Below are 24193 nucleotides of genomic sequence, written 5' to 3' on the forward strand. Positions count from 1 at the left end.
AAGGGTTGTTGACTTTGTCGGCTGTCTGAAGAGTTCAAAGCAGAAAAACATGGTGTCATCTTTTGAGATATTCATTTTATCAGTGAGAACTTGAAAATGAAGTTAAAAATTAAGCGGCAAAGCCAACCTCAGGCTCTCTGCTCTGACAATGTACGGCTAAACCTGATTCAGTCTGCCTGCCATGTGACACATTATTTATCCTTGTGAAACTGTGGAATTATTTGAAAAGGAAGAAGGGATGAAAATGCCTTCTTTCTTAAAGGTAGCCTTATAGTCTAGGGCTTACAAAACTGGTTTAATGGTGAAGGTAAGTGCATTTCTTCTTTTTGGGTTGGAAGATAATTACTAATCAGAGATCTGTTAAAGGGAGGGAACAGTTTGAGGGGAAGTCAGAGGAAAAACATTGTCAGCAGCATAAGGATCTCCCTCTGGGAATGGTTCCTGGTTTCAAAACGAAGAAGAGACTTTCTAAAAAAATGCAATTGATTCAATCAAGACCCTAGAGCAAGACTTGAGAGGCCACCAGTGCCAATGGACTCTGTGGACAATGGTCACTTCTCCAAGGATTCGTGAGTATTTCCTGCAACACCTTGATGAGTCAGACAGGCTTTGGCTGCAGAATAAAATACTGGATCAGAACTAACAAGGTATGGGGTTGGGGACTATGACTCATGGAGAAGACAATGGCAACCCACTCTAGTACTCTTGCCTGGAAAATCCCATGGACGGAGAAGCCTGGTAGGCGGCAGTCCATGGGGTTGCTAGGAGTCGAAACAACTTAGCAACTTCATTTTCACTTTTCACTTTCATGCACTTGAGAAGGAAATGGCAACCCACTCCAGTATTCTTGCCTGGAGAATCCCAGGGATGGGAGAGCCTGGTGGGCTGCCGTCTATGGGGTCGCATAGAGTCGGACATGACTGAAGTGACTTAGAGGCAGCAGCAACCGTGATTCATTAGCCTTTTCAGATTTCTGTATATAGTTGAAATTGTCTCTCAGAAACAGGAGAATATGAACAAAGTTGTGAATAAGGTTGAGGCAAAAAAACTTGTATACTTGTGGAGATCACCTGGTTTGTGGCCCTCATTGTGCAACTGAGGAAAGGTGTCCAGAGAGATTGTGGTTGGTACCTATCAGTTGGTACCTATGATGGGAAGCGAGGGGCAAAGACCCACAGAAGTGCCCTCTCCCAACCTGCCCAGGAAAATTCCCAATTCCATGGCATAGATGGACTCATACAGGCATAGCCTGTGGTCATTGCTTGGAGGAAAGGTGCTCAGGCACTCCTGTGTCATATTTTACAAGTGGAGCTGAGTTCCCTGTGGGCAGGGCCCCAGTTGCACCTTAATTTTGATATAACCCTGCCTTCTAAGATTACCCACTATTAGTGCTTGGTACACTTTTTTTATTCATGATTACACACATATGAATTAACAGCATGATGTAAAGGATCTACTGAAATAGATAGTTTTATTCCCAAACTGCCAACCTTTCAGAAAGGTAAACAAGTGATAAAAAGAGGTCTCAGTTTTACTAATATGGGAGAAATTGCTTGTTTGCATGTTCTCTGATGTTTGTAGCAAGGTATATCCCTTCCTCCTCCACCTTCTAGATTCTAGTCCAGAAGAACCCAGTTCTCAAAGGAAGCATTTAAGACCAATTTAGCACTCAATCAAAAACATTTTTGTAGAAGGATATTTCATTTACTATAAACCTGTATTTATTAATCTGAGAGGGCACAAGTGCCAGTCTTGTGACTGCTATTATTCCTGTTGTTAATAACATTTTGCAGTGTATAATATTTTACATTGAGAAGGCATGTCTCATTCTTCTGTTTTCATTCTCAACAGTTCAATGAAGTGACATTATCCCCATTTTTCCTATGAAACAGTGAAAATTCTGGGATCTTATAAAATCTGCTCTGGTTTACTCAAGACTAAATGACAGAGAAAAACTTGGTCCTTGGATACCCTTTGAACTGCAGGTTACTGCTCTTTCAACTACATGTAACATTTACTCTGAGTAAACTAGGGGACTCGGCTAATAGAGATGATGCAAGACAGGTTCAATGTTAAGGGAAATCTAATGGCAATAGAAACAAAATGATAACAAAATAGTGAGTTCTAGACTACTAATAAAAGAAGAAAAAAATCTTATCTTTTGCTGATGCCTAAATCATCTGTCTATATTATTAATTTTATACCAGATACAACTCTGTTTTGTGTTATGAAGTTATTTTTAAAGTATAGAATTTTCCTTTAACTTAATTCAATTTTTCTATGTCTATTTGCAACTTTTAACAGTAGGAGTCACTATTTCTTAGAAATGTCACTTGTAAGTAGAAACACCCTTGACAATGTTTATGATTAGGCTAAAAAATCATTCCACTGTCTTTCAGTGATATCGGTTATGCCAGTTCACAGATTCCATACTTTTATATGCTTCTGTGGTTATTTTAGAAAAATAGGTTCCATTACTATGTCACAGAAGGATCCTCGTTTAGAATGGTTTGGGATGTCTGCCTGATTTCTGTATTTGTCTCATACTAGGAAGCAGGGAAATTAACAACAGAAGTTAACTGTTGAGGCAAAATTTAGAATAGCATTTGAAACCATGAAAGCTAAGGTAGGGAGGGCAGCAGATGGAAGGGAAGGACAACTGAAGTCATAGGTTTGTGTTGTAATTTTACTAACCAAAAAAACAAGAAAGAGGAGTCTTCTTTATTTCTTTAAATATTCGAAGCTCAACCTGAAAGTATTTCCATCAGCAAATTTCCTTCTGGAATAAATGATTAAAACTTAATTTAAAATCATAGACAAGCAAGAAGGATATACTGTAGAGCACAGGGAATTACAGCCATTATCTTGTAATAACCTAGAATGGAGGATAATCTGCAAAAGTACTGAATCCCTATGTTATACACATGAAACTATTATAATATTGTAAATCAACTATATTTCAATTTTAAAAACAACTTAAAATTATATAAATTTCTGTCTAGAATACCTTACAATGAAACTACCCTATTGCGTTTTAAACTTGTGCTTAAAATGTGAACATAAAGAGAAGTTGTATTAGCAGGCATAAAAAAGCAGCAGTCTGGGCATCAGGAAACCTGGTACTGGCTCAGTAAACTCTGTGACTTGAAGCAATTTTTCAAACTTTCTATACATCAGTCTTCTTATTAAAAATAAATAAACATTTGGGTTAGAGACTATTTGAATCTCTTTCAGCTCTAGAGTTCTATGTTTGTAAGACTGGTTGGAGTGGTTGAGAAAACTTTGAGTATAATATTTGTAGCTGCACATACAGTTAAAAAGTTGCCTTCAGCCAAGTCTTGGACTCTTACATAACAAGAGAGATCAAATAGAAAATAGTCCAAACTCCAGGTCAATCAGGTGGCCACTCCAGTTTCTTCAGTTGGGATCTGAGTGTTGAGTCCTTAACTGAATTCTTGATGTCATCCAGATGTTAGTAGAACTGGATTGGAAAGCCTTCCAAAACAGAGCAAAAGCCAACATATTTCCTGGTGCCGATGTTCTCTTGTTAGCAACTGGCCATCTATTTTGTCTCTTATAATAGAAAAAGAAAATTTTAAAACTTAAATGGAGTGATCCTGTTCTCAGAACTTTAGAGACATTTAGCAAGCAGAAAACTATCTTGACTATGCTGTATGAAGCCTCATCATTGTTCTTTCAAAGACACCTTAGCTTTTTCAGAGGGTAAAATAAGTAACTACTAATTGTTTATAATCAAATCCCTTATAATTATACAGTGGAAAAGACAAATAGATTCAAGGAATTAAATGTGATAGAGTGCCTGAAAAACTATGGACAGAAGTTCGTGACATTGTACAGGAGGCAATGATTAAGACCATCTCCAAGAAAAAGAAATTCAAAAAGGCAAAATGGTTGTCTGAGGAGGCCTTACAAATAGCTGTGAAAAGGAGAGAAGCAAAAGGCAAAGAAGAAAAGGAAAAATATACCCATGTGAATGTAGAGTTCCAAAGAAGAGCAAGGAGAGATAAGAAAGCCTTCCTCAGTGATCAATTCAAAGAAATAGAGGAAAACAATAGAATTGGAAAGGCTAGAGATTCTACAAGAAAATTAGAGATACCAAGGGAATATTTCATGCAAAGATGGGCACAATAAAGGACAGAAACAGTACAGGCCTAACAGAGCAGAAGATATTAAGAAGAGGTGACAAGAATACACAGAAGAACTATACAAAAAAGATCTTCATGATCCAGATAACCATAATTGTGTGATCACTCACCTAGAGCCAGACATCCTGGAATGTGAAGTCAAGTAGCCTTAGGAAGCATCACTACAAACAAAGCTAGTGGAGGTGATGGAAGCCCAGTTGAGCTCTTTCAAGTCCTAAAAGATGATGTTGTGAAAGTGCTGCACTCAATATGCCAGCAAATTTGGAAAACTCAGCAGTGACCACAGGACTGGAAAAGGTCAGTTTTCATTCCAATCCCAGAGAAAGGCAATGCCAAAGAATCCTCAAACTACCGCACAATTGTACTTATCTCACACGCTAGTAAAGTAATGCTCAAAATTCTCCAAGCCAGGCTTCAACAATACGTGAACTGTGAACTTCCAGATGTTCAAGCTGGTTTTAGAAAAGGCAGAGGAACCAGAGATCAAATTGCCAACATCCATTGGATCATTGAAAAAGCAAGAGAGTTCCATTAAAACATCTACTTCTGCTTTATTGACTACACCAAAGTCCTTGACTATGTGGATCACAATAAACTGGAACATTCTTAAAGAGATGGGAATACCACACCACTTTACCTGCCTCCTGAGAAATCTGTATGCAGGTCAGGAAGCAACAGTTAGAACCAGATATGGAGCAATGGACTGGTTCCGAATTGGGAAAGGAGTACGTCAAGGCTGTATACTGTCACCCTGTTTATTTAACTTTTATGCAGAGTACACCGTGCGAAATGCTGGGCTGGGTGAAGCGCAAGCTGGAATTAAGATTGCCAGAAGAAATATCAGTAACCTCAGATATGCAGATGACACCACCCTTATGGCAGAAAACAAAGAGGAATTAAAGAGCCTCTTGATGAAAGTGAAAGAGGAGAGTGAAAAAGCTGGCTTTAAACTCAACATTCAAAAAAATAAGATCATGGCATCACTTCATCTCATCACTTCATGGCAAATAGATGGGGAAACAGTGAAAACAGTGACAGACTTTATTTTTTGTGGCTCAAAATCACTGCAGATGGTGACTGCAGCCATGAAATTAAAAGATGCTTGCTCCTTGAAAGAAAGGCTATGACCAACCTAGACAGCATATCAAAAAGCAGAGACATTACTTGGCCAACAAATGTCCAGCTAGTCAGAGCTATGGTTTTTCTAGTAGTCATGTATGGATGTGAGAGTTGCACTATAGAGAAAGCTAAGTGCTGAAGAATTGCTGCTTTTGAACTGTTATGTTGGAGAAGACTCTTGAGAGTCCCTTGGACTGCAAGGAGATCCAACAAGTTCATTCTAAAGAAAATCAGTCCTGAATATTCATTGGAAGGACTGATGCTGAGGCTGAAACTCCAATACTTTGGCCACCTGATTCAAAGAACTGACTCCTTGGAAAAGACCCTAATGCTGGGAAAGATTGAAGGCAGGAGGAGAAGGGGACAACAGAGGATGAGATGGTTGAATGGCCTCACCAACTCAATGGACATGAGTTTGAGCAAGCTCCAGGAGTTGGTGATGGACAGGGAGGCCTGGTGTGCTGAAGTCCATGGGGTCGCAAAGAGTCAGACACAACTGAACTGTTTGAAAAACCACTTGGTAAATACGGAAAATCATAACGTGACCATGGTGTGTTCTGTAACCCTGAAAAGGCCATTGCTGTCACGTGTGTAAATCTGTTTCTCTCTCTTTGGGTGCGCATGTATCAACATAGGCATACTGCCTGCTTTGTACACTAGAGTACAGGCATTTCCTTAATGTTATGCAATATGTTCAAAGATATTTTTAAGTAAAGTCCAGGGCAAGAATCTATTAAAGTTGATTCGTTAAACTCTTACAGTTAGGTTAATTTGTCTCCAATATTATGCTGTAATAACTAATACTACAAATAATGTTTTTGGACAAAATTATTCATCTGTCTCTTTTATTATCATTTTTCATCCTATGGGCATAGATTATGAATGTTCACAAAGAATGCAAAGTTTTGAATGATGCAATGTAAGTATGATACATGTGTTTGTGAGGTCATGGATGCTTCAGTTTAGGAAAGGCTGCAAAACTGATAAAGTTCCTAGAATAAGGATTGTATGGAAAAGAAATAAATGTATGAATCCCCTGAAGATCAGTGTATAAATATCAAATTAAATGTGTCCAATTTGAAGTCATGAATTCTCTTTGACTCTCAAATAGCTGAATTTATTTGTAATTGTAGTAGAAAGCCCTCATTCAATATGATTTTACAGGTGATTTGAAGAACTTTTCAGCCCAGCAAAGTGTCCCAACTATGTTACCAAAGACAAGAATAAGCATTTTAAGGTGTTACATATTACAGTAATGTATATCTGTTACACAATGTCATTCTTCATGTTCAAAGAAGACACCATTGAGTGAATGTTGTTCTGTTTTTACAGAAAGAACAGAAACATGGTCAGTTGGAAGTTTCCTCCTCCAGCTCTTAGCTTAAATTTGCTTTCATGTCTTCTGACCTGCCTCAAGCCATAATACTTCTTACCTTTGCATGGTTCTCTGTGGTTTGCAATTTTCTCATTCAATTCTTGCAGCACCACTCAGAAATCAGACTTATTTTTATTGGACAGGAAATGGCTAGTTAGATAATTTAAATGACTAGTTCTAAATCATTTAGCTGGAACTCACAGTCAGATTTTCTTATAAAAATCAAGTCCTCTGTAAGCATGACAATAAGGAAGTGTACTGCAAAATGTAAATCATACAGCTGTGTTGGATCACAATTTTCATTGATGCTGGGAAAAGACAGCATTAACATGAAAAAATTGTTTGTGTGTCTTGTTTTGGATTGTTGTTCTTCCCCATAGATAAAAGCCTGTCGTGGTAAAAGAGATTCAGGGCAGAGGGAATCTCCACCACAAAGTGTGGTACCATTTCCCAGAGGAGCCAAATGGATGAGAAGCCTTCCACCAGGAAAAGTAAAGCCACATCTCTCATTCTCAGCCTACTTATGGAAGAGTAGAAGCTTATTTCCAGTGCTCTTTATACAACCTTGCTCTCCTTTCTCCTCCTTTTTCCATCAAGCCTCCTCACTGTGAAGACTGTCTCAGTGTAATATTGGACCAGCTCCAGCCTCTCATCCTGTTACTTACTGCTTTTTCCTTAGGGAGCACTGAGTTATCTATGAGAAATTAGGTCAAATGATCAATAAATCCTTGGACATAAGGAATGAAATGAATCCTGGAAAGGTCATTTTAAACAAACCCACTCACCCATGTATGAATTCCTGCTATAACATACTTGCCCAGGAGTTATTTCCTCTGAGTGTGGAAACTTCCATTAATAGGGAAATAATTCTTTTGCAGGCAACCCATCCTATCCCTGAGCCTATTTGGCCATTAAAAATGCTTTCTTCCAGTACATTTTATGTGTTTCTTCACAAGTTCTCTTTCTATTTCTCTTTAGTCCCAGTTGCCCAAGTATGCAGAGAAAAATTTTAGTCTTTCATTCACATGGAAACCCTTTCAATATTGGCCCATTGTTCCACTATGTGGAGACGTTAAAACTGTGTTGCTCTTCTAATAGGACAACTTGTCTGGTAGCATATCACCTACAAACAGTAAAAATGGTTCCCCATATTAGCTTTTTTAAAGCTGAGTATATGTGAAGGAAGAGTTTAGTGACATACATCAAAAATATTTCCAAGTGAAAATTACACTGAGGAGTTAGTGGATGTGCTCATTTATGCACTATCTCTCAGGTATTTTAAAAGAGAACCCTTGGGTATATGATTTGCTTAATTCAAAGCATCTCTCTATGTATAAACTTTCAAACTTTATGGTAAATGAATATGCGAAATGGATGAGACCCCAGACTTGAGGCTGGGAGACTCAGGTTCTGTGACTGACTCTTCCTTATCTTCCCCATTCACTTTATTTTGAAACACTGTGACATAAATATCTTCATTTAGTTTGTCCTATATCTTCATGTGCTACCCACACCTCTGAAAAAGGCCTTACTTGATTGTAAGAATCCTCTGAAAAAGGATCTTCTTGACTGTAAGACCTCTGATTTATTACCTTGAAATAAACTAAAGATCATGCCAAAGGAGGGTTATAGCCATGGTTATTTGAGTGAGAAAAAATGGTGAGACTGCATAATATCATCTGAAGTTTTCTCAGATTTAGCAGTGGGAAAAGTGGAAAAAGGCACTCACTGCAGATATTTGTGTTATTCTCTAGGTCCTGAATTCTGTTCGTTACGCTATGGACTGGCTCTCATCATGCACTTCTCAAACTTCACCATGATAACCCAGCGTGTGAGTCTGAGCATTGCAATCATTGCCATGGTGAATAGAACTCAGCAGCCTGGTTTATTCAATACCTCCACAGAAAGACCTCTTGCATTCACCTTCAATCACTCCAACAGATCCATCAAGGAATTTAATACAGCAGAAGTAAGTATAATAGAGAACAAGGCTCTTTGTTGAGAGGGAAAACCCAGTTTGAAAAGAGGACTTGGATCTTGATTCTGTGGTGTACAGAATACGAATTATCAATAACAAACTAAAAACATCTGGAATTATTTTTCTCTGAGATATTGCTTACCTCTGTGATTAGTCTTTCACTGAGATTATTATGATTACAAGGTTGGGGGTGTGACTATTGGAAAAAGTTGTGGATGCTTCTAGAAAGGAACAGATTACTGGATATCTTCAATGAAAAACTATGCACTGTCTCAGTACATCTTTCTGCCTGATTTTTAGCAGTTCTCTGTACCTTTTATTATCCTTGAGCCATTTTACAACTCTAAGTTCTATATATTAACAGTAATAAAATGATTCTTGCCCATAGCTCTGAAAATGAATTTTGTGTTGTGGAAAATCAATTGATACTCTCCTCCACTTCCCCTTCAGTCGAATAAGTCAGTTTTGCCATATATTTAACATCTATTTCAGCATTACTTCCTGCTTATAAGTATGTGGTTCCTTGAATTCTCCTTTGGACCAGTTGTATCATCCTACCAATTCCTCATTAGCCAGTGAGTTAAATAAAATATCACCTGTTACTCTTATATTTCTATGAGAATAATCATTATACCCCATTTAAATGTTTCCCTTTAAACTATCATTTACTGTACATTTCTAAATGTACAGTAAAATCATCCTCTAATTTTATGATTTTGTTACCTTGGAGCCAGTTTATTTATAATGACCTCTCTGCCTCGAATCTTTCTTCCATTATTCGTTCTACACATTCACACTCCTGTGCATAAGAATCCAGGATACCTTCAAGTTGCCAACTCCTCTCTTGAAATGCTGCACTTCTCCAGAACCTGGCCCGCTTCTCAGCACACTCATATCTGCTGTCAGTGGCTCAGGAACAGTCTTTGCTTTGAGCAAGTCAGAGTCCCGGTTAGTTTCTAATCATTGTGTATCATTCCAAATGCTACAAGTCCACTTTTGCTGTATTTCTTCAGTGACGATGAGTTTTCCTATTTCTCTTTATACAAATCATAGTCGTTCTACAAAGAATGGTTCAAGTACTTCTTCCTTCCTGGGACCTTCCCAAATTGTTCTTCCCTCTTCTCAAAGTCCCTATTTTACTGCTGTTGATCCTCACGCTTGAATTCGGACATGAATCATGTATCTTGCTTTATTTATAGTTATTTTATATTTTGTATTTTATGTTTTGGGGCTCTTCAATTTATACCATGGTGCCATGTATCTAGTGGCTACCAAAAATTATTTATTGGGTTATATCAGAAGAGAAATGTGGTCTTATTAATGTGTAATATGTGTTTTAGGAAGTCAGTTCTGCTAGGATAGACCATGATTCTTAAATTTTATTTTAGGGGCTGATTTTGATAAGCATTCAGTAAAGATGTATTTTGAATTTTTTTGAAATGAGAATCAGCATGTCACCCAAATTATTTACTAGAATCAAAATAGTTAAAAGGAGATCTTTCACTATATTTCATTTACATCTTCCTATCAACTACCTATATAATCATTTCTTTATCACTTTTCCTCTTCATTTACTCTATTTTGTCTCCATCTAAGAGAATCAACTTAGGAATATAATGGGTTGTTTGGAAAAGTTGGAATATTTAAGTTTAGTAAAAAATGGAGAAAAACCAAAATTAATATTATATAGGAGGGCCAGAATCCAGGTGGCATAGTGGTAAAGAATCTGCCTGCCAATGCAGAAGGCACAGGAGACATAGATTTGATCCCTGGGTCAGGAAGATCCCCTGGAGTAGAAAATGGCACCTGCTCCAGTACTCTTGCCTGAGAAATCCCATGGACAAAGGAGACTGGCAGGCTACAGTCCATGGAGTTACAAAGAGTCAGACACAACTGAGCACAAGCAGCTCTGGCTATAAATTAGATTTTTTTATAAAATAAATTCTTAGTAAAGAATTTTCCTTCCTCCCTCCCCCCATCCTGCCCGACCCCAGGTCTCTGTATATGAATGGAGTCCAGAAACTCAGGGTATCATCTTTAGCTCCATCAACTACGGGATAATACTAACTCTGATCCCAAGCGGCTATTTAGCAGGGATATTTGGAGCAAAACAGATGCTTGGTGCTGGTTTGCTGATCTCCTCCCTTCTCACCCTCTTTACACCACTGACTGCTGACTTTGGAGTGATTCTGGTTATTGTGATTCGGACAGTCCAGGGCATGGCTCAGGTAACCAGTTACTTTCTCATTCTGTGTGGGATGCAGGTTCCTAAATTCTACTGCAGATCGAGTCTTACTAATTGTCATTTCAGGGTATGGCATGGACAGGTCAATTTACAATTTGGGCAAAATGGGCTCCCCCACTTGAACGAAGCAAGCTCACCAGCATTGCGGGATCAGGTAAGGATGAATGTATGGATCACAACTTTCTAATCTGCTTCACCCTACCACATCTTTCTTTCTATGCCTAGGTTGGTTTGGGGGACAGGGAGAAAAGTGCTTTAAAAAAAAATTCAACAATGTAAGACAGTCACACAACAAATAAGATAAATATACCTGTGCTGTAAAGTCACTAAGACTTCAGACAGAAAAGACCATTGTGAGCATTGTGAGGGCAGTCAGAAAAGCATTGTAGGGAAAAGTTTAGAACTTTAAGAGTTTGAGTAAGTGGAAAAAATCAAGTAAACTGTATAAACACCATGTTAGCAAAGATATAAAATGAGAATTAAGACTATCAGTGGTAAAGAGAGAAATCAGGCTTGAAAGTAAAGTTTAAAGAGTGCAGTTTTCTGAGCTCTTTACTCTTCTAAGCTAATAGTCACAACAACCCTGTGATGACTATTTTAAACTCTCATTTTACACAGGAGGGAATTAAAGTATGCAAAGATAAACTAAATTGCCCAGAGGCAAATAGCCAGCAGGTGGTAGAAGTGAGGTTTAAGCCCTGGCAGTTTGGTCCCAGAGTGCACACTCTGGGTCACCACACTGCAGTGCCCTTCTGAGTGTGTAATCATACTAAGGACTAACCCTTGCTCTTTGCCTTATACTTGAAGAACAGAACTGAGGCTCATAAAGCCTCTCAGCCCTGGTCCAATGAGTGGCTGCATCCTGCAGATTTTTACTACAAAAACAACCCTCCTGTATTCTGGCTCCTTCCAGTGTAGTTATCATCTCTTCTAACTGTGAATATTCCCAGTTGGTCTTTCTCCTCTTTGCTTCCTTCAAACCTCCCTTTCCATCAAGCCAAGTTATCTCCTTAAATCATAGGTGGGGCATTTTTGCTAATTTGCCTGGGAGTCTTCAATGTATTCCTCCATCTTACAGATAAAAATGTTATAACACGGATATAAAGTGCTGTGGTTCATGGAGTCGCAAAGAGTCGAACACGACTGAGCGACTGAACTGAACTGAAAGATGCTTTACCGTATGGTCTCCTCCTGCCTTCCCACTTAATATTCCTCTGTAAGCAAGGCTCAGGTCACACTACATGCTAAGTGCACTTAAAGTCTCTCTTTTTCTACAAAAATTCCATCCACCCTACACCTTAGGGTGTGTAAACAATTTGTTGATTTTATCATCAATTTTAATTTTCTCCTGTCTCATTTCTCCATATACTTTCATAGAAAATTATAGTTTTACTATCATATTTATATTTCACATTTTTCCCCAAAATTTCATATTGGGACCCATTGAAGGGGTTATAAAATCAATGTAGTAGGTCAAAACAAGTGTTTTAAAATAAAAATGAATAGAATAAAGTAGAAAATTTTGAAGTGAATTTCACACGATAAGGCTTGGTATTGATTCATGAAACTTCTGTTTGAAGTGTGTGTGTTTGTATTTGTGTATATGCTGTGTTGCCATGCAAAATACATTTCTTATTGTGAGTCTCTGAAAAATATGTTCAGTCTCAAAGGTCTACAGTGTATTATACTTTAATAGTGAATTTTGTTCATATTCACTGGGCTGAAATCTCCTTAAGGTTAAGGACTTCATCTTATTAGTTTTTGTAAGACTTTCCTTTTCTGTTGCCAATCTCACATTGCCCCTGCCAGAATGTAACTCTAATTATAAAGAAATATTGTGGGCTATGTTTACAGAGAGTTTCTATGACAAATGGGATTTGGATTTGGTCATGTTGGTGTTAAAGGAGCCATTGAAGCGTCAGGTGGCATATCACTATAATTTATTAATTCTAATTATTTTCCATGACTTTACTGGGGGAGATCTGTGAGCTGGAATAAAGTCTCTCATTACCCAGTAATTCTAAATTTGCCACATCAGTGTTGGGATAACATCTAGGGAAGTCATTCAACCATTGCTATTTTCCTCATTTTTTTTTTTTTTAATTCCTCTTCTCTTCAGGGGCAGCATTTGGGTCCTTCATCATTCTCTGTGTGGGGGGACTAATCTCCCAGGCCTTGGGCTGGCCTTTTATCTTCTACATTTTTGGTGAGTCACTTTCTCTTAAATCCTAACATTTCCACTTCCCAGGCATTTGTTCTCATGCTTACATCACCCATGACCCATATTCATCCCATTTGAGAGAAAATGCATCTTTATGGTGCTGACTTCTGAGAAATCAAGAGTGCAACCTTACACACTCACCTCAGGCTTCTTAGAATCTCTGCCACCACATCTGAAATGCCACATTTAATTGCCACATGTGGTTAAGATGTCAAAGCTGGTAAAGCACATTTTCAATTTGTCTTCATATTTTCCTATAATTATTTCTGCCAAGGTACCCTTAACCTATTCTCTACCAGAATAGAGAATATTCTCTACCTATTCTCTTGCAAAGTTCGAATTAAATGTCCCCTTCCATATGGGGATTTCCAAGTCTTATCCCATCAGATTAAGCCTTTCTGTCCTCTGTGATGGTTACTGATAATTTCTTTTCTAGGCTGTGTTGGCATGTAATTATTTATGTCCCCTTTTTCCTCTCCACTAGTCTGTGAGATGATTGAGGCAAGAAATCTATTCCATAATTTTTTCATCACTTTGGTACTATCACAATGCCTAACCTATAGCTTTACAAATAAAATAATGGATAAATCCAGTAATTAGAGGGAATTTAAAGAACATTAATCCACAGAGTCTTTAAAATAGAATCTTTTCAAGTGACAAATCTCAGAAATGAGACAAGTTTCTATCTTTTTGTTTTAACTAATTGGTATCATTCAATATGGTTCTAGCTAGTATGACTTTGTCATTAATGATGCTACTCCCAAGTCAATTTTGGTCCACACATGTTAATCAGGTACTGTTAAGAAATATTTTTCTGAAAATCCATAATGGATATATCATTTGAATATGATAACACTATCTTTTGCAAATGTGTTGGAAATTTTTCCTTGCCACACCAATTTTATGCATCCATTGGAGTCTGAAGAGTAATTAATCAGCTATGCAAAGGTATGTCATGCTCCTGCTTTCTCCAGAGGGCTCTGACATTGTGAAATGACATTCTACATTTAGTCAAAAGGAGATTTGTAGATAGGTTGAAATGGAAAATGGTAAAATTTAGGTCCTTATGGTGAAATAACCATGAATTAACAAGTGTGTTTTGGGGGGAGATATGCTGCTTCAGAGGAAACTCTCTTCCCCCAGCTCACAAATCTACCTGAAAACTAACTGGGTCCTGGCTTCCCAGGTAGCATTGGCTGTGTCTGCTGTCTCCTGTGGTTCACAGTGATTTACGATGACCCCTTGCATCACCCATGCATAAGCATCAGGGAAAAGGAACACATCGTGTCTTCACTGGCTCAACAGGTACCGTGCAACCCTTCACTTGTGGACCACACACCTACCTCCAGGGTAGGGTGTGGGGCTCTCAGGAGAGGCACCCTCTGACCTGTCCTAATACCCATGTTGATAAGATGTTTCCTTTCAGTCCAGTTCTCCTAGACGATCTGTCCCCATAAAGTCTATGGTGAGATGCCTACCACTTTGGGCCATTTTCATGGGGTTTTTCAGCCATTTCTGGTTATGCACCATAATCATAACATACCTACCAACGTATATCAGTTCTGTGCTCCATGTCAACATCAGAGACGTGAGTATGCTTCCTGTACTTTTATGAACATATTAATGCTAAGAGGAGAAATAGTTCTCTGCCACCTACTACATTTTGGCTTTGCATATAATCACTCTTTTAACCCTCACAATGATTGAGAGGTTTTGTAATGATTCCCATTGCATAGGTGTATAAATGAGGACACGTAGAGGGAGAAGACTTCCCTGGATTACACAATTACTCAGTGATTGAGCTACTGCAGTATCTGTGTTTTTAACCACTATGAAACGTTGCCATGCTAGCTGATGCTTCAATTTCCTTTAGAAATGAATTGTGCTCTCTCTGGAGACCAGTATAATGCAAGTGCTGGCCGTCTTACCTGAGACAGTGTTCTTCTTATAGAAAATGATGCCAATTTCTTTAAAACAACTCAGAGTATCAGGAGGGTGGGCTAATGGTTGGTCTGTGTCACTAATAAAATCTGGTGCCATATGTACCCTTATAACTACTCACTCTATACATTTCCCTCCTTCAGAGTGGGGTTCTGTCCTCCCTGCCTTTTATTGCTGCTGCGAGTTGTACAATTCTTGGAGGTCAGTTGGCAGATTTCCTCCTGTCCAGGAATCTTCTTAGATTAATCACTGTCCGAAAACTCTTTTCATCCTTAGGTAAGTCTAGGCAAAACTCACTTAACAAATCCCTTTTCCACACATGGTCAGAGGTTCCTGACAGTGTGTCCCCATTGCCCAGGGCTCCTCCTTCCATCACTATGTGCTGTGGCCCTCCCTTTTGTGGCTTCCAGTTACACAACAACCATTATTTTGCTGATACTTATTCCTGGGACCAGTAACCTGTGTGACTCTGGATTCATCATCAACACCTTAGATGTTGCCCCCCGGTAAGATCATTACCTGTTTGTCCCCTTCCCCAGGCCTTTCTGGAGGTTTAGACTCAGTCTTTTTGTAACCCCTTCTTGTTTTTGACATGCACAAATTGATGGCAGAGTACTAACAAATAGCCAGATATGTCAGTATGTGGCCATGACTTAAGGCATTTTTAGAGCAATGGTGCCCAATCTTGGCTGATAACATTTAGGTGAAAAACTTCCCTAGATTCCCTACTTGAGACTGGACTGTGTGTTCTAGGAAAGGACCCATGCATATGTGTTTTGGAAAAGCTTCCATAGTGCTGATGATATTAGCTACCATAGATATATATATATGCTTGCCATGAGCCAAACCCTATTTAAAGGACTTCTTACACATCAACCCCCCCTGATAGCTCAGTTGGTAAAGAATCTGCCTGCAGTGCAGGAGACCCCTGTTCAATTCCTGGATTGAGGGAAGATCTGCTGGAGAAGGGATAGGCTACTCACTCTAGTATTCTTGGATTTCCCTTGTGGCTCAGCTGGTAAAGAATCCATCCAAAATGTGGGAGACTTGTGTTCGATCCCTGGGTTGCGAAGATACCCTGGAGAAGGGAAAGGCTACCCACTCCAGTATTCTGGCCTGGAGAATTCCATGGACTGTGTAGTCCATGGGGTTACGAAGACTCTGACACGACTGAGTGACTTTCACTTTCACTCTCATACATCAACACATCTGATCTGCACAATTACATGCCTTATTGGTATCTTCACTTTATAAGAGATAGATGATAGAGGCACAAGAAAGTTAAGTGACATGCCTGAGGTCATGCAAAGGCAGTCAGGATTTGGACCCAAGCCATCTCTCCAGAGTCTGTTGTCTTGTCCCCTGCTCTAACTGCCTGCTATACTAAGATACTGGGGTGGGAACCTGGGCTTCCAGGAGACAGAACTGCTTCCTAGCTGTTGAGCTGGTGCTGTGGCTTCCCAGATGGTGCAGTGGTGAAGAATTCGCATGCCAATGCAGGAGACACAGGAGACTCGGGTTCAATCGCTGGGTTGGGAAGATCCCCTGGAGTAGGAAATGGCAACCCACTGTAGTATTCTTGCCTGGGAAATCCCATGGACAGAGGAGCCAGGTGGGCTACAGTCCATGGGGTCCCAAAGAGTCAGATGTTGAGTTGATAGATAAGTGACTTCAGGATTTGCAAACTGATATTGCCTGAGCTGTGTTGAAGTGAACAAAAAATTTGCAGTAGTCTAAATGACTTTGCTATTAGAGCTGAACGGCATTAGTGTTGAGTTACTGAAAAGATGTAGGCAGCTTTCTATATAAAATCATCTATAAAATCATCTCTCCACAGATATGCAAGTTTCCTCATGGGAATCTCAAGGGGATTTGGGCTCATTGCAGGAATCATCTCTTCCACTGCCACCGGATTCCTTATCAGTCAGGTTGGGCCAGTTTATTGAACATCTGCAAGTGGCAGGTATCGTTTTAGGCACTGGGGATTCACAACTGGGCCCCTGTTCTCAAGGACTATGTGATCTGATGGGGAAAATCAACATCAATATCAGCACAATTGTTCTGTTTGTAGGGGACTCTAAGTCAGACACTGGTAAGTCAGATTTCCCAGGGAAAGAGAAGTATAAGCTGAATTTCTAAAAAAAATGAATAGCTGTTAGATTGATAAAAATGAGCAGTTCGGGCAGAGAAAATAACACATGTGACTTCCTAGAGGAAAAAAAGAATGAAACAGCTCTTATGACTAGAATGAATGATACATGTCAAGGATAATAGATGAAGTCACAGGAGCAAAAGGGGAAAGTTACGAAAAGTCTGTTCATGTTAATCCCAATTTCTAAAAAAATTATGAAACGGAAACACAAAGGGTCCCAAGACCAACTTAAAGAGAGTTTAAATCATGGGTTAAACAAATGGCTGTGAGACAAAGCAGGGAGGATGGCCCATGAGGCTTGCTCAGTACCAAGTGTGGGCTGGTAGGGAAGATGGAAAGGCAGAACCAGGCTGGGATGGCAGGATAGGCATGAGTCAACTTACCAAAAACAAAAACAAAAAAATCGTTTTAATACATCTCTAGGTGACCTATTTTCAGGTTACTTTTTTACCAAATTGCTAGGAATCCACTGTGACTATAATGTCAGAAATAAACTATGACTTACAAGGGTTTCAAGAGGAGACTCATACAGTCAGACCAAATATGACTCACATCATATTGAGGTGTCCATTCAGGGGGTTATTGCAGTTGATGTCAACAGCCAAAAACAGAAGAGTGATGATCTCCAAGCTGTTATTTTAGACATAATTTAAATGAGTAATACAATATTTTCAAGACTCTAGATCCAGATTTCTAGAAAAATATTAGTATAGGTTGATTTGGGGGGGGCTTGAAGAAAAATTATTCCAAGTCAGAACCCAGTGTGCTTTTTAGCATCCTCTTGTTTCCAACAGTTTCACCAAACTTCCTTTGAGAATTCAAGGTGTTAAGTGGTTATTGCATATCATTCCCTAGATTCTTATGATCAGTGTTGCAATATACAAAATGGAGGCTTTCTAGAACTGATGGAGAAACAACTCTGAGGCTGATAATTCTGATTTTTGGTGGTGTTTTTTGTTTTTTGTTTTTTGTTTTTTTTTTGCCTCCAGGATTCTGTGTCTGGTTGGAGGAATGTATTTTTCCTAGCTGCTGCTGTCAACATGTTTGGCCTGGTTTTTTACCTCACATTTGGACAAGCAGAAATCCAGCACTGGGCCAAAGAAAGGACTCTCACCCGTCTCTGAGGATATAGTTGCAAACTTAAATGTAGTACTTTGCATTAACTTTTCAACATTTTTTTACTTATTGTTATTCTTGGCCACAGACTTAGCAGTTCTCAATTTTGGTTGCATGTTCAATTTCCCTGGGGAGTCTCTAAAACATCCAGGTGAATGGGATCTACTCCAGAGATTCTGAATGAATTGGTCTGGGGTAGAGCCCAGATATCACTAGTTTTTACTTCCCAGTATTTGTAACACACACCCAGGGTTTACAACTGCTGGGAAAACCTGAAACATCAATCTTGTTGCCTTTGAATTTTCCTTTTTGGAAAGAACTAGAAAAATAAAAATCTGTGAGAAAATAATCACTGATGAGTACCTTCATGGGGGTTATTATAGGTGCAGAAAATATCTACTATATCCATGCTGCTGCTACTGCTAAGTTGCTTCAGTCGTGTCCGACTCTGTGCGACCCCATAGACGGCAGCCCACCAGGCTCCACCGTCCCTGGGATTCTCCAGGCAAGAACACTGGAGTGGGTTGCCATTTCCTGCTCCAATGCATGAAAGTGAAAAGTGAAAGTGAAGTCGCTCAGTCATGTCTGACTCTTAGCAACCCCATGGACTACAGCCCACGAGGCTCCCCCGTCCATGGGGTTTTCCAGGCAAGAGTACTGGAGTGGGGTGCCATTGCCTTTTCCGACTATATCCATAGTCGTATGTTATATAGCTCAGCACAGAATATAATTTTAAGGCTGTAATCCACAGAATTAACATTTTTATTGTTTTTATACATTGAGAAATATGGATGCTTATTTATGTGGTTACATTATATTAAAATTCACATGCTAAAATTAAATAGGTCATTTTAAAATTATTTACACTAGGATTATTTCCATCATGCAAAATAGATATTTACTTATCTAACTATTTCCAGGAGATTAACAACCAGGAAATGACAAGGAGATTAAATTAGATTAGCTAAAGATCATAGGAGAGAGCAGATAGAATTGGAAAACCTATAATGTAAAAAGAATGAATGTGAGGGGAGGCAATGTGGTAACTTTTAGAGAACATAATGAGATAGTTTGGACCATAGAGTGAAAATTGGAGGAAGGCAACAAAGACATTTTCAAATGAAATGAAGGTTTAAATGGAAGAGAAGAAACCTAAAGACATAAGATGTAAGAAATCATAGAACAATATCACACACCAGAGAAATTCTTTTCAAGATTAAAAAAGATCATTTGACCTTTTTTAGAGTTTCCTTATTTTCTCAAGAGTCTCAGATAGTCATCATCGACCCCAAGAGGAATTAATTCTGACTCCTAGTATTTAAAACACACCCTCTAGGCTGTCTCTACACAAAGAGCTGATGTCGGTTTTGCTATGGCCATCATAGAGGAGAAATTCTTAGCATGTTTAGAAGCCAAGTAGAACCACAGGAACTAGAACCTTGGGCTAATTTAGAAGACAATGAGAATCTCCTAATACAAATCAATGGATGTTTTTGAGCTAGTGCTTTAAAGGAATCTGATTGCCAGGCTCTGAGGGTGATGCTGAGATGAGAACATTCTGACTGTCTTCTGGGTATTTACAGTTTAGAGAGGAAGGAGAGTTTGTAGTAAACCAAAAGAAGAATAAAAGAGAGGAGTAGTAAAATGGATGGGAAAATTGAACACAGGAAAAAAAGAGAAAAAATCTAGACTACCCAATAGGCAAATGTTTTGAACAGGACTTCATAAAAGAAAAATTCAAGTGGTCTATATGTATAAATTGGCCCTCAACTTCCTTAGACTTTTGAGAAATGAACATCAAAACCACAGTAAGATACCACTACATGCTTAACAGAAAGGGAAAAATAAAAGAAAATGGAAAACAGCAAACACTGGCAAGATGTGAAGCAACTGGAACTCTCACACCCTATGACTGTGAGTATAAAAGAAATCGGGGAAAGTTTCTTGGTGATATCTCCTAAAGCTAAATTTAGACATTCCAATGATTTAGACATTTCACTTAGAAATGTACACAGATATTTGGAAAAAGATGTACAACAATGTTCATAGGAGCACTATTTATAATAGCCCAACAGCAAACAACTTAATTGTCAAGAGAAAGATGATTTAAAAATTATGGTCTATTCTTACAGCAATGAGAATAAATAGACCACAATATGCAACACCATGGACACATCTCATAAACACATTTTAAGTGAAACAAGACAAAAGTTACCTTCTTTTGGGAGTTTAAATAGAGTTTGGGGGGGAATGAATACACATATATGTATGGCTGAGTCCCTTTGCTGTTCACCTGAGACTATCACAACCTTGTTAATCAGCTATAACCCAATATATGATAATAAGTCAGTAAAAAGGGAGGAGTACTCAGTAGGGAGTAATAAGAATCTAAAACAAAGTTTAAATAGAGTTTTGTTTTTAAAAACAGACAAAACTAATTATTAAAAATCAAGGTAAGGATTCCCCTTGGGTAAGAGAGGGAAGTACTGGTAACAGAGGCTCCTGAGGTACTGGTAATAATCCATTACTTGGGTGCTAGTCACCTGGGTGTTTTTACTTTGTGAAAAGTGTACATTTATGATTTGTACATTTTTATGTGTATAAAAAATAAAACATTTACTTAAACTCCATGTTTCACCCACTTCAAAGTTTCTCTTCTCTCTTCAGCTTAGGTCTGACAAACAGACACCTGGGAAGGAGCCCTGGTCTCTACTTTCCCATTCTCCCTGATCCTCTGCTTCCTCCTTCTTTGCCCAATCCACCAGCATCAGAGCAGGAGGCAGCAGGGCAGTCTCTTTTGTCAGATTCTGGATTAAAGTCTAAGTTCTTGAACAGCAAAATGAGCGAGCTCAGGCTTCCCAAGAAACCCTATCCCTGAAAGCATCGGTTGTCTTCGGAGGTAAAGGTAAGAACAATTGCTCAGCATTTCTAGGCTTTCTGAGCACTTGCTTTGATTATTGCTGAAAAATAACATATGTGTGTCAGAGACACTTCAGTTATCTTTTTCCATTTGATGGTCTGAAACAGTTACCCTCCACATTTCCTAAGGTCTTCAGAATAGATGCATTGTGGTTGATAGGAAGCATCACTAATCCATCTCCCCCATCCCAAAGAGTTGTTTCTAACATTAATGATTCTTTTCTAATATTCATTTCTAACATTTAATGTAAATTAATTTGCTTTTCTCAAAAATCATATTGATATCTATTGAATGAGATGATCTGCTTCTCTTTGATTATTAAATATTGTACCTTAATACAGTTCTTAATGTTGAGCAAACTGTTTCTCGAGTATTCTTTTGATAAGACCACAGAATTTGATTCACTGATGGTTTCTTCAGGACTTCTACTGCTTTACTGGTATATGACATTGACTCTGGATGCATGAGTGTTATGTCTGGATATGGGGCTTATGCTGATTTCAAAACAAGAAAGGAGAACTTTCCTTATTCCCCAATACTCTGAAAAAATTAACTAGAATGGAAATTTTATTATTGTTATTATTATCTGAAGGCTTGAAAGCATTGGTTTATAATTATATAGGCTTAAATCCCATGGATAGAGGAGCCTGGCAGGCTACAGTCCATGGGGTTACAAGAGTCAGGCATAACAGTGACTAAACCACCACCAAAGCTACTTTGAGAAGAGTTCTTTGATAAGAGCCTTTATTTCCTTCGTGTTATGGGCCTGTTAAAGGGCTCTATATTTTCTTCCATCTGTTTTGACAACTTAAGATATGTTAGAAGATCATCCATTTTATACATAATTTTATTTGCAAAATATTCCAGTGTGTTATCAATTATCTTTTTATAATATATTCATGTTTTTCTATAGCTGAGGTTTGAGCTTCTTTTGTACCTCTGACATGATGCCTGTGTGCTTTCTTTCTGCTTCTTCATTAGACCACTTAGTGATTTATTTATTTCAAAGAGAGTTTGTCTCTTATTTTTTAATATGTTAGCCTTATCTTTTGTCATTCTTGCTTCCTGTTTCCCTTTGTTTTACTTATAAATTTTGTTTTGACTATTTTTATTGAAATGAAACAATTTAAGGCAGAGAGGAAGACTTTAAGTCCTCTTGTGTGGGAAGGTTACATTTTGCTGTGTTGTGCCTCCAGATTTATTGTTATCTTAATGCTTTATTTCTCAAGTTAATAACCTATGGAGTAAAAGGTGAATAATGTCTCAGTGCTACTCACTGGTACACTGAGATTATCTGAACATCTCACCTAAGTACAGCGCCTTGGCTTCATTGCCGTTCTCTGAAATTTTGCTGTAACTTGTTGCAGTTAATGTACTAGTGTCGCATTAAGTACTTTGCATATGAGAATTGCCTTCTATTGAATATCATAATTGTCACTGTTATCTGAACTTAATTCAAGGGTCACTAGGGTGAGGCAAGCCAGGTGCCAGAAGCCTGTTTCTCAGGCTCATTTTGTGCAAGAACAGAATTGGCATATGAGAGTATCTCCTTAATTTTGTACCATGGGCACCTCTTACTTACGTTAGCCTAGCCCTAGGCACTAACATTTTTTTTTCATGAACTCACTCCCTGCATCCACTTCTTCTGAATATATTTCAGTGGAGATATTTTAAAACAGTACTTGAATATTCCTGAGTCCCATAATAGTGAATAATTTCTTTTTTCATAGGAATACTATCATTATGGAACCTCAATACATTAAAATATTAACTTAGCCAGTATTGACTTCCTTCAAGTCTTTTCTTGTATCTAATATAATAATGAAGTCTGATCAGCCAGCTAACTTTTGTAAGAGAGGTATATTTAGACTCAGTGGTATAAGATTCTATCTTTAACCTAAATTCCATACTTTGACCAAGATGTTCCAAGATGTTAATCACTTCCAATTGATGTTGCCTTGAACAATATCAATGATTTGCTTTTCATCTAGTGGTCTTAGAGTTTCCTTCAATTTTGTTTTAATTAGTGATTCTTCTCTGTTTATTGAAAATCCTTCATCTATTTATCAATATGCTAGAACCTTATATCTGTCTTCTAATTTCTGCTGACTTTTATCCTTGGATCTTTTACTTTGTTTTCTCCATGGAATTCTCAGTGCCAAAAGCACATAAACACATTTCCTTAGGGAGCTTCATCAAGTTCCCTAAGTTCCAATTTATTTCCTAAAATTTCCTGAAAACATGCCTGCTGCTGCTGCTGCTGCTAAATCGCTTCAGTCGTGTCCGACTCTGTGCGACCCCATAGTCGGCAGCCCACCAGGCTCCACCGTCCCTGGGATTCTCCAGGCAAGAACACTGGAGTGGGTTGCCATTTCCTGCTCCAATGCATGAAAGTGAAAAGTGAAAGTGAAGTCGCTCAGTCATGTCTGACTCTTCGCGACCCCATGGACTGCAGCCTACCAGGCTCTTCCGTCCATGGGATTTTCCAGGCAAGAGTACTGGAGTGGGGTGCCATCACCTTCTCCGGAAAATATGCCTATGTTCACACTATCCCTCTTTCTATTAAAAAAAAAAATAGTATCCACACCTTTTTTTGTGGAGCGATACTTAGAGTATAAACAAAGAGTTTCCAAATATTGGTTTGGGGATTACCTGTTAATGATTAATATTCATCTGGCTTTTGGTTCTCCTGCCTTTTCTTGTCTGCTGTGTGTAGCTCTTATTATAGGAGAAGATTGGTCAGAGTTGGAATGTTCTGAGTTCAGAACTGAAGCAAGGCAGGTTAGATAACTAGTTCTTTCAAATGAAGCTGGACTATTTTCCTGGAGTGCCAAGTTTCAAGATGTATTTGATAAAATCCTCCAACAAAAAAACTTAGATGGTTACTTTTTTATTAAAATCAAATCATGTCATGAAATATTTATTCTAATTGAAGTCATTCCTCATTTTATTTTATCTGG

The 24193-nt window shown here is 38.4% G+C and overlaps 2 protein-coding genes across 10 annotated transcripts in view; both read left to right on the forward strand.

The window, feature by feature from the left end:
* The first annotated feature begins 128 nt into the window (after positions 1–128).
* Positions 129–18662, forward strand: SLC17A2 (solute carrier family 17 member 2). 7 transcript variants are annotated; one of them, XM_027524247.1, is made up of 12 exons: positions 129–307; positions 497–569; positions 8415–8629; positions 10633–10866; positions 10950–11037; positions 13003–13089; positions 14291–14409; positions 14531–14692; positions 15189–15321; positions 15404–15551; positions 16883–17008; positions 18187–18271. In XM_027524247.1, exons 1-11 carry the CDS (start codon positions 299–301, stop codon positions 16989–16991), a joined length of 1377 nt encoding a protein of 458 aa, XP_027380048.1. In that variant the 5' UTR covers positions 129–298; the 3' UTR covers positions 16992–17008; positions 18187–18271. The 7 variants fall into 7 exon arrangements, with proteins under 7 accessions (XP_027380048.1, XP_027380050.1, XP_027380043.1 ...); XM_027524242.1 differs by having other exon boundaries at positions 135–307; positions 16883–16973; positions 18187–18662; XM_027524243.1 differs by lacking the exon at positions 497–569 and adding an exon at positions 7041–7151 and having other exon boundaries at positions 140–307; positions 16883–16973; positions 18187–18662.
* Positions 18663–18923: 261 nt separating this feature from the next.
* SLC17A3 (solute carrier family 17 member 3) overlaps positions 18924–24193 on the forward strand; it is a 39317-nt gene continuing 34047 nt past the window's right edge. For 2 of the 3 annotated variants that reach the window (XM_027524526.1, XM_027524532.1), the window contains exon 1: positions 18924–21218. The gene's annotated coding sequence lies outside the window, so the exon portion shown is untranslated. The remainder of the gene's footprint in view (positions 21219–24193) is intronic. The other variant, XM_027524529.1, reaches the window with a different exon arrangement.

The sequence above is a fragment of the Bos indicus x Bos taurus genome, chromosome 23 (assembly GCF_003369695.1).
Source record: "Bos indicus x Bos taurus breed Angus x Brahman F1 hybrid chromosome 23, Bos_hybrid_MaternalHap_v2.0, whole genome shotgun sequence".
Lineage (NCBI taxonomy): Eukaryota > Metazoa > Chordata > Mammalia > Artiodactyla > Bovidae > Bos > Bos indicus x Bos taurus.

Excerpts from the sequence above, each read along its gene's own strand:
- SLC17A2 (XM_027524242.1), top strand. Across the intron at positions 10,867-10,949 it reads CAGTCCAGGGCATGGCTCAG|GGTATGGCATGGACAGGTCA; the intron begins GTAACCAGTTAC and ends TTGTCATTTCAG. Across the intron at positions 15,322-15,403 it reads AAAACTCTTTTCATCCTTAG|GGCTCCTCCTTCCATCACTA; the intron begins GTAAGTCTAGGC and ends CCCATTGCCCAG.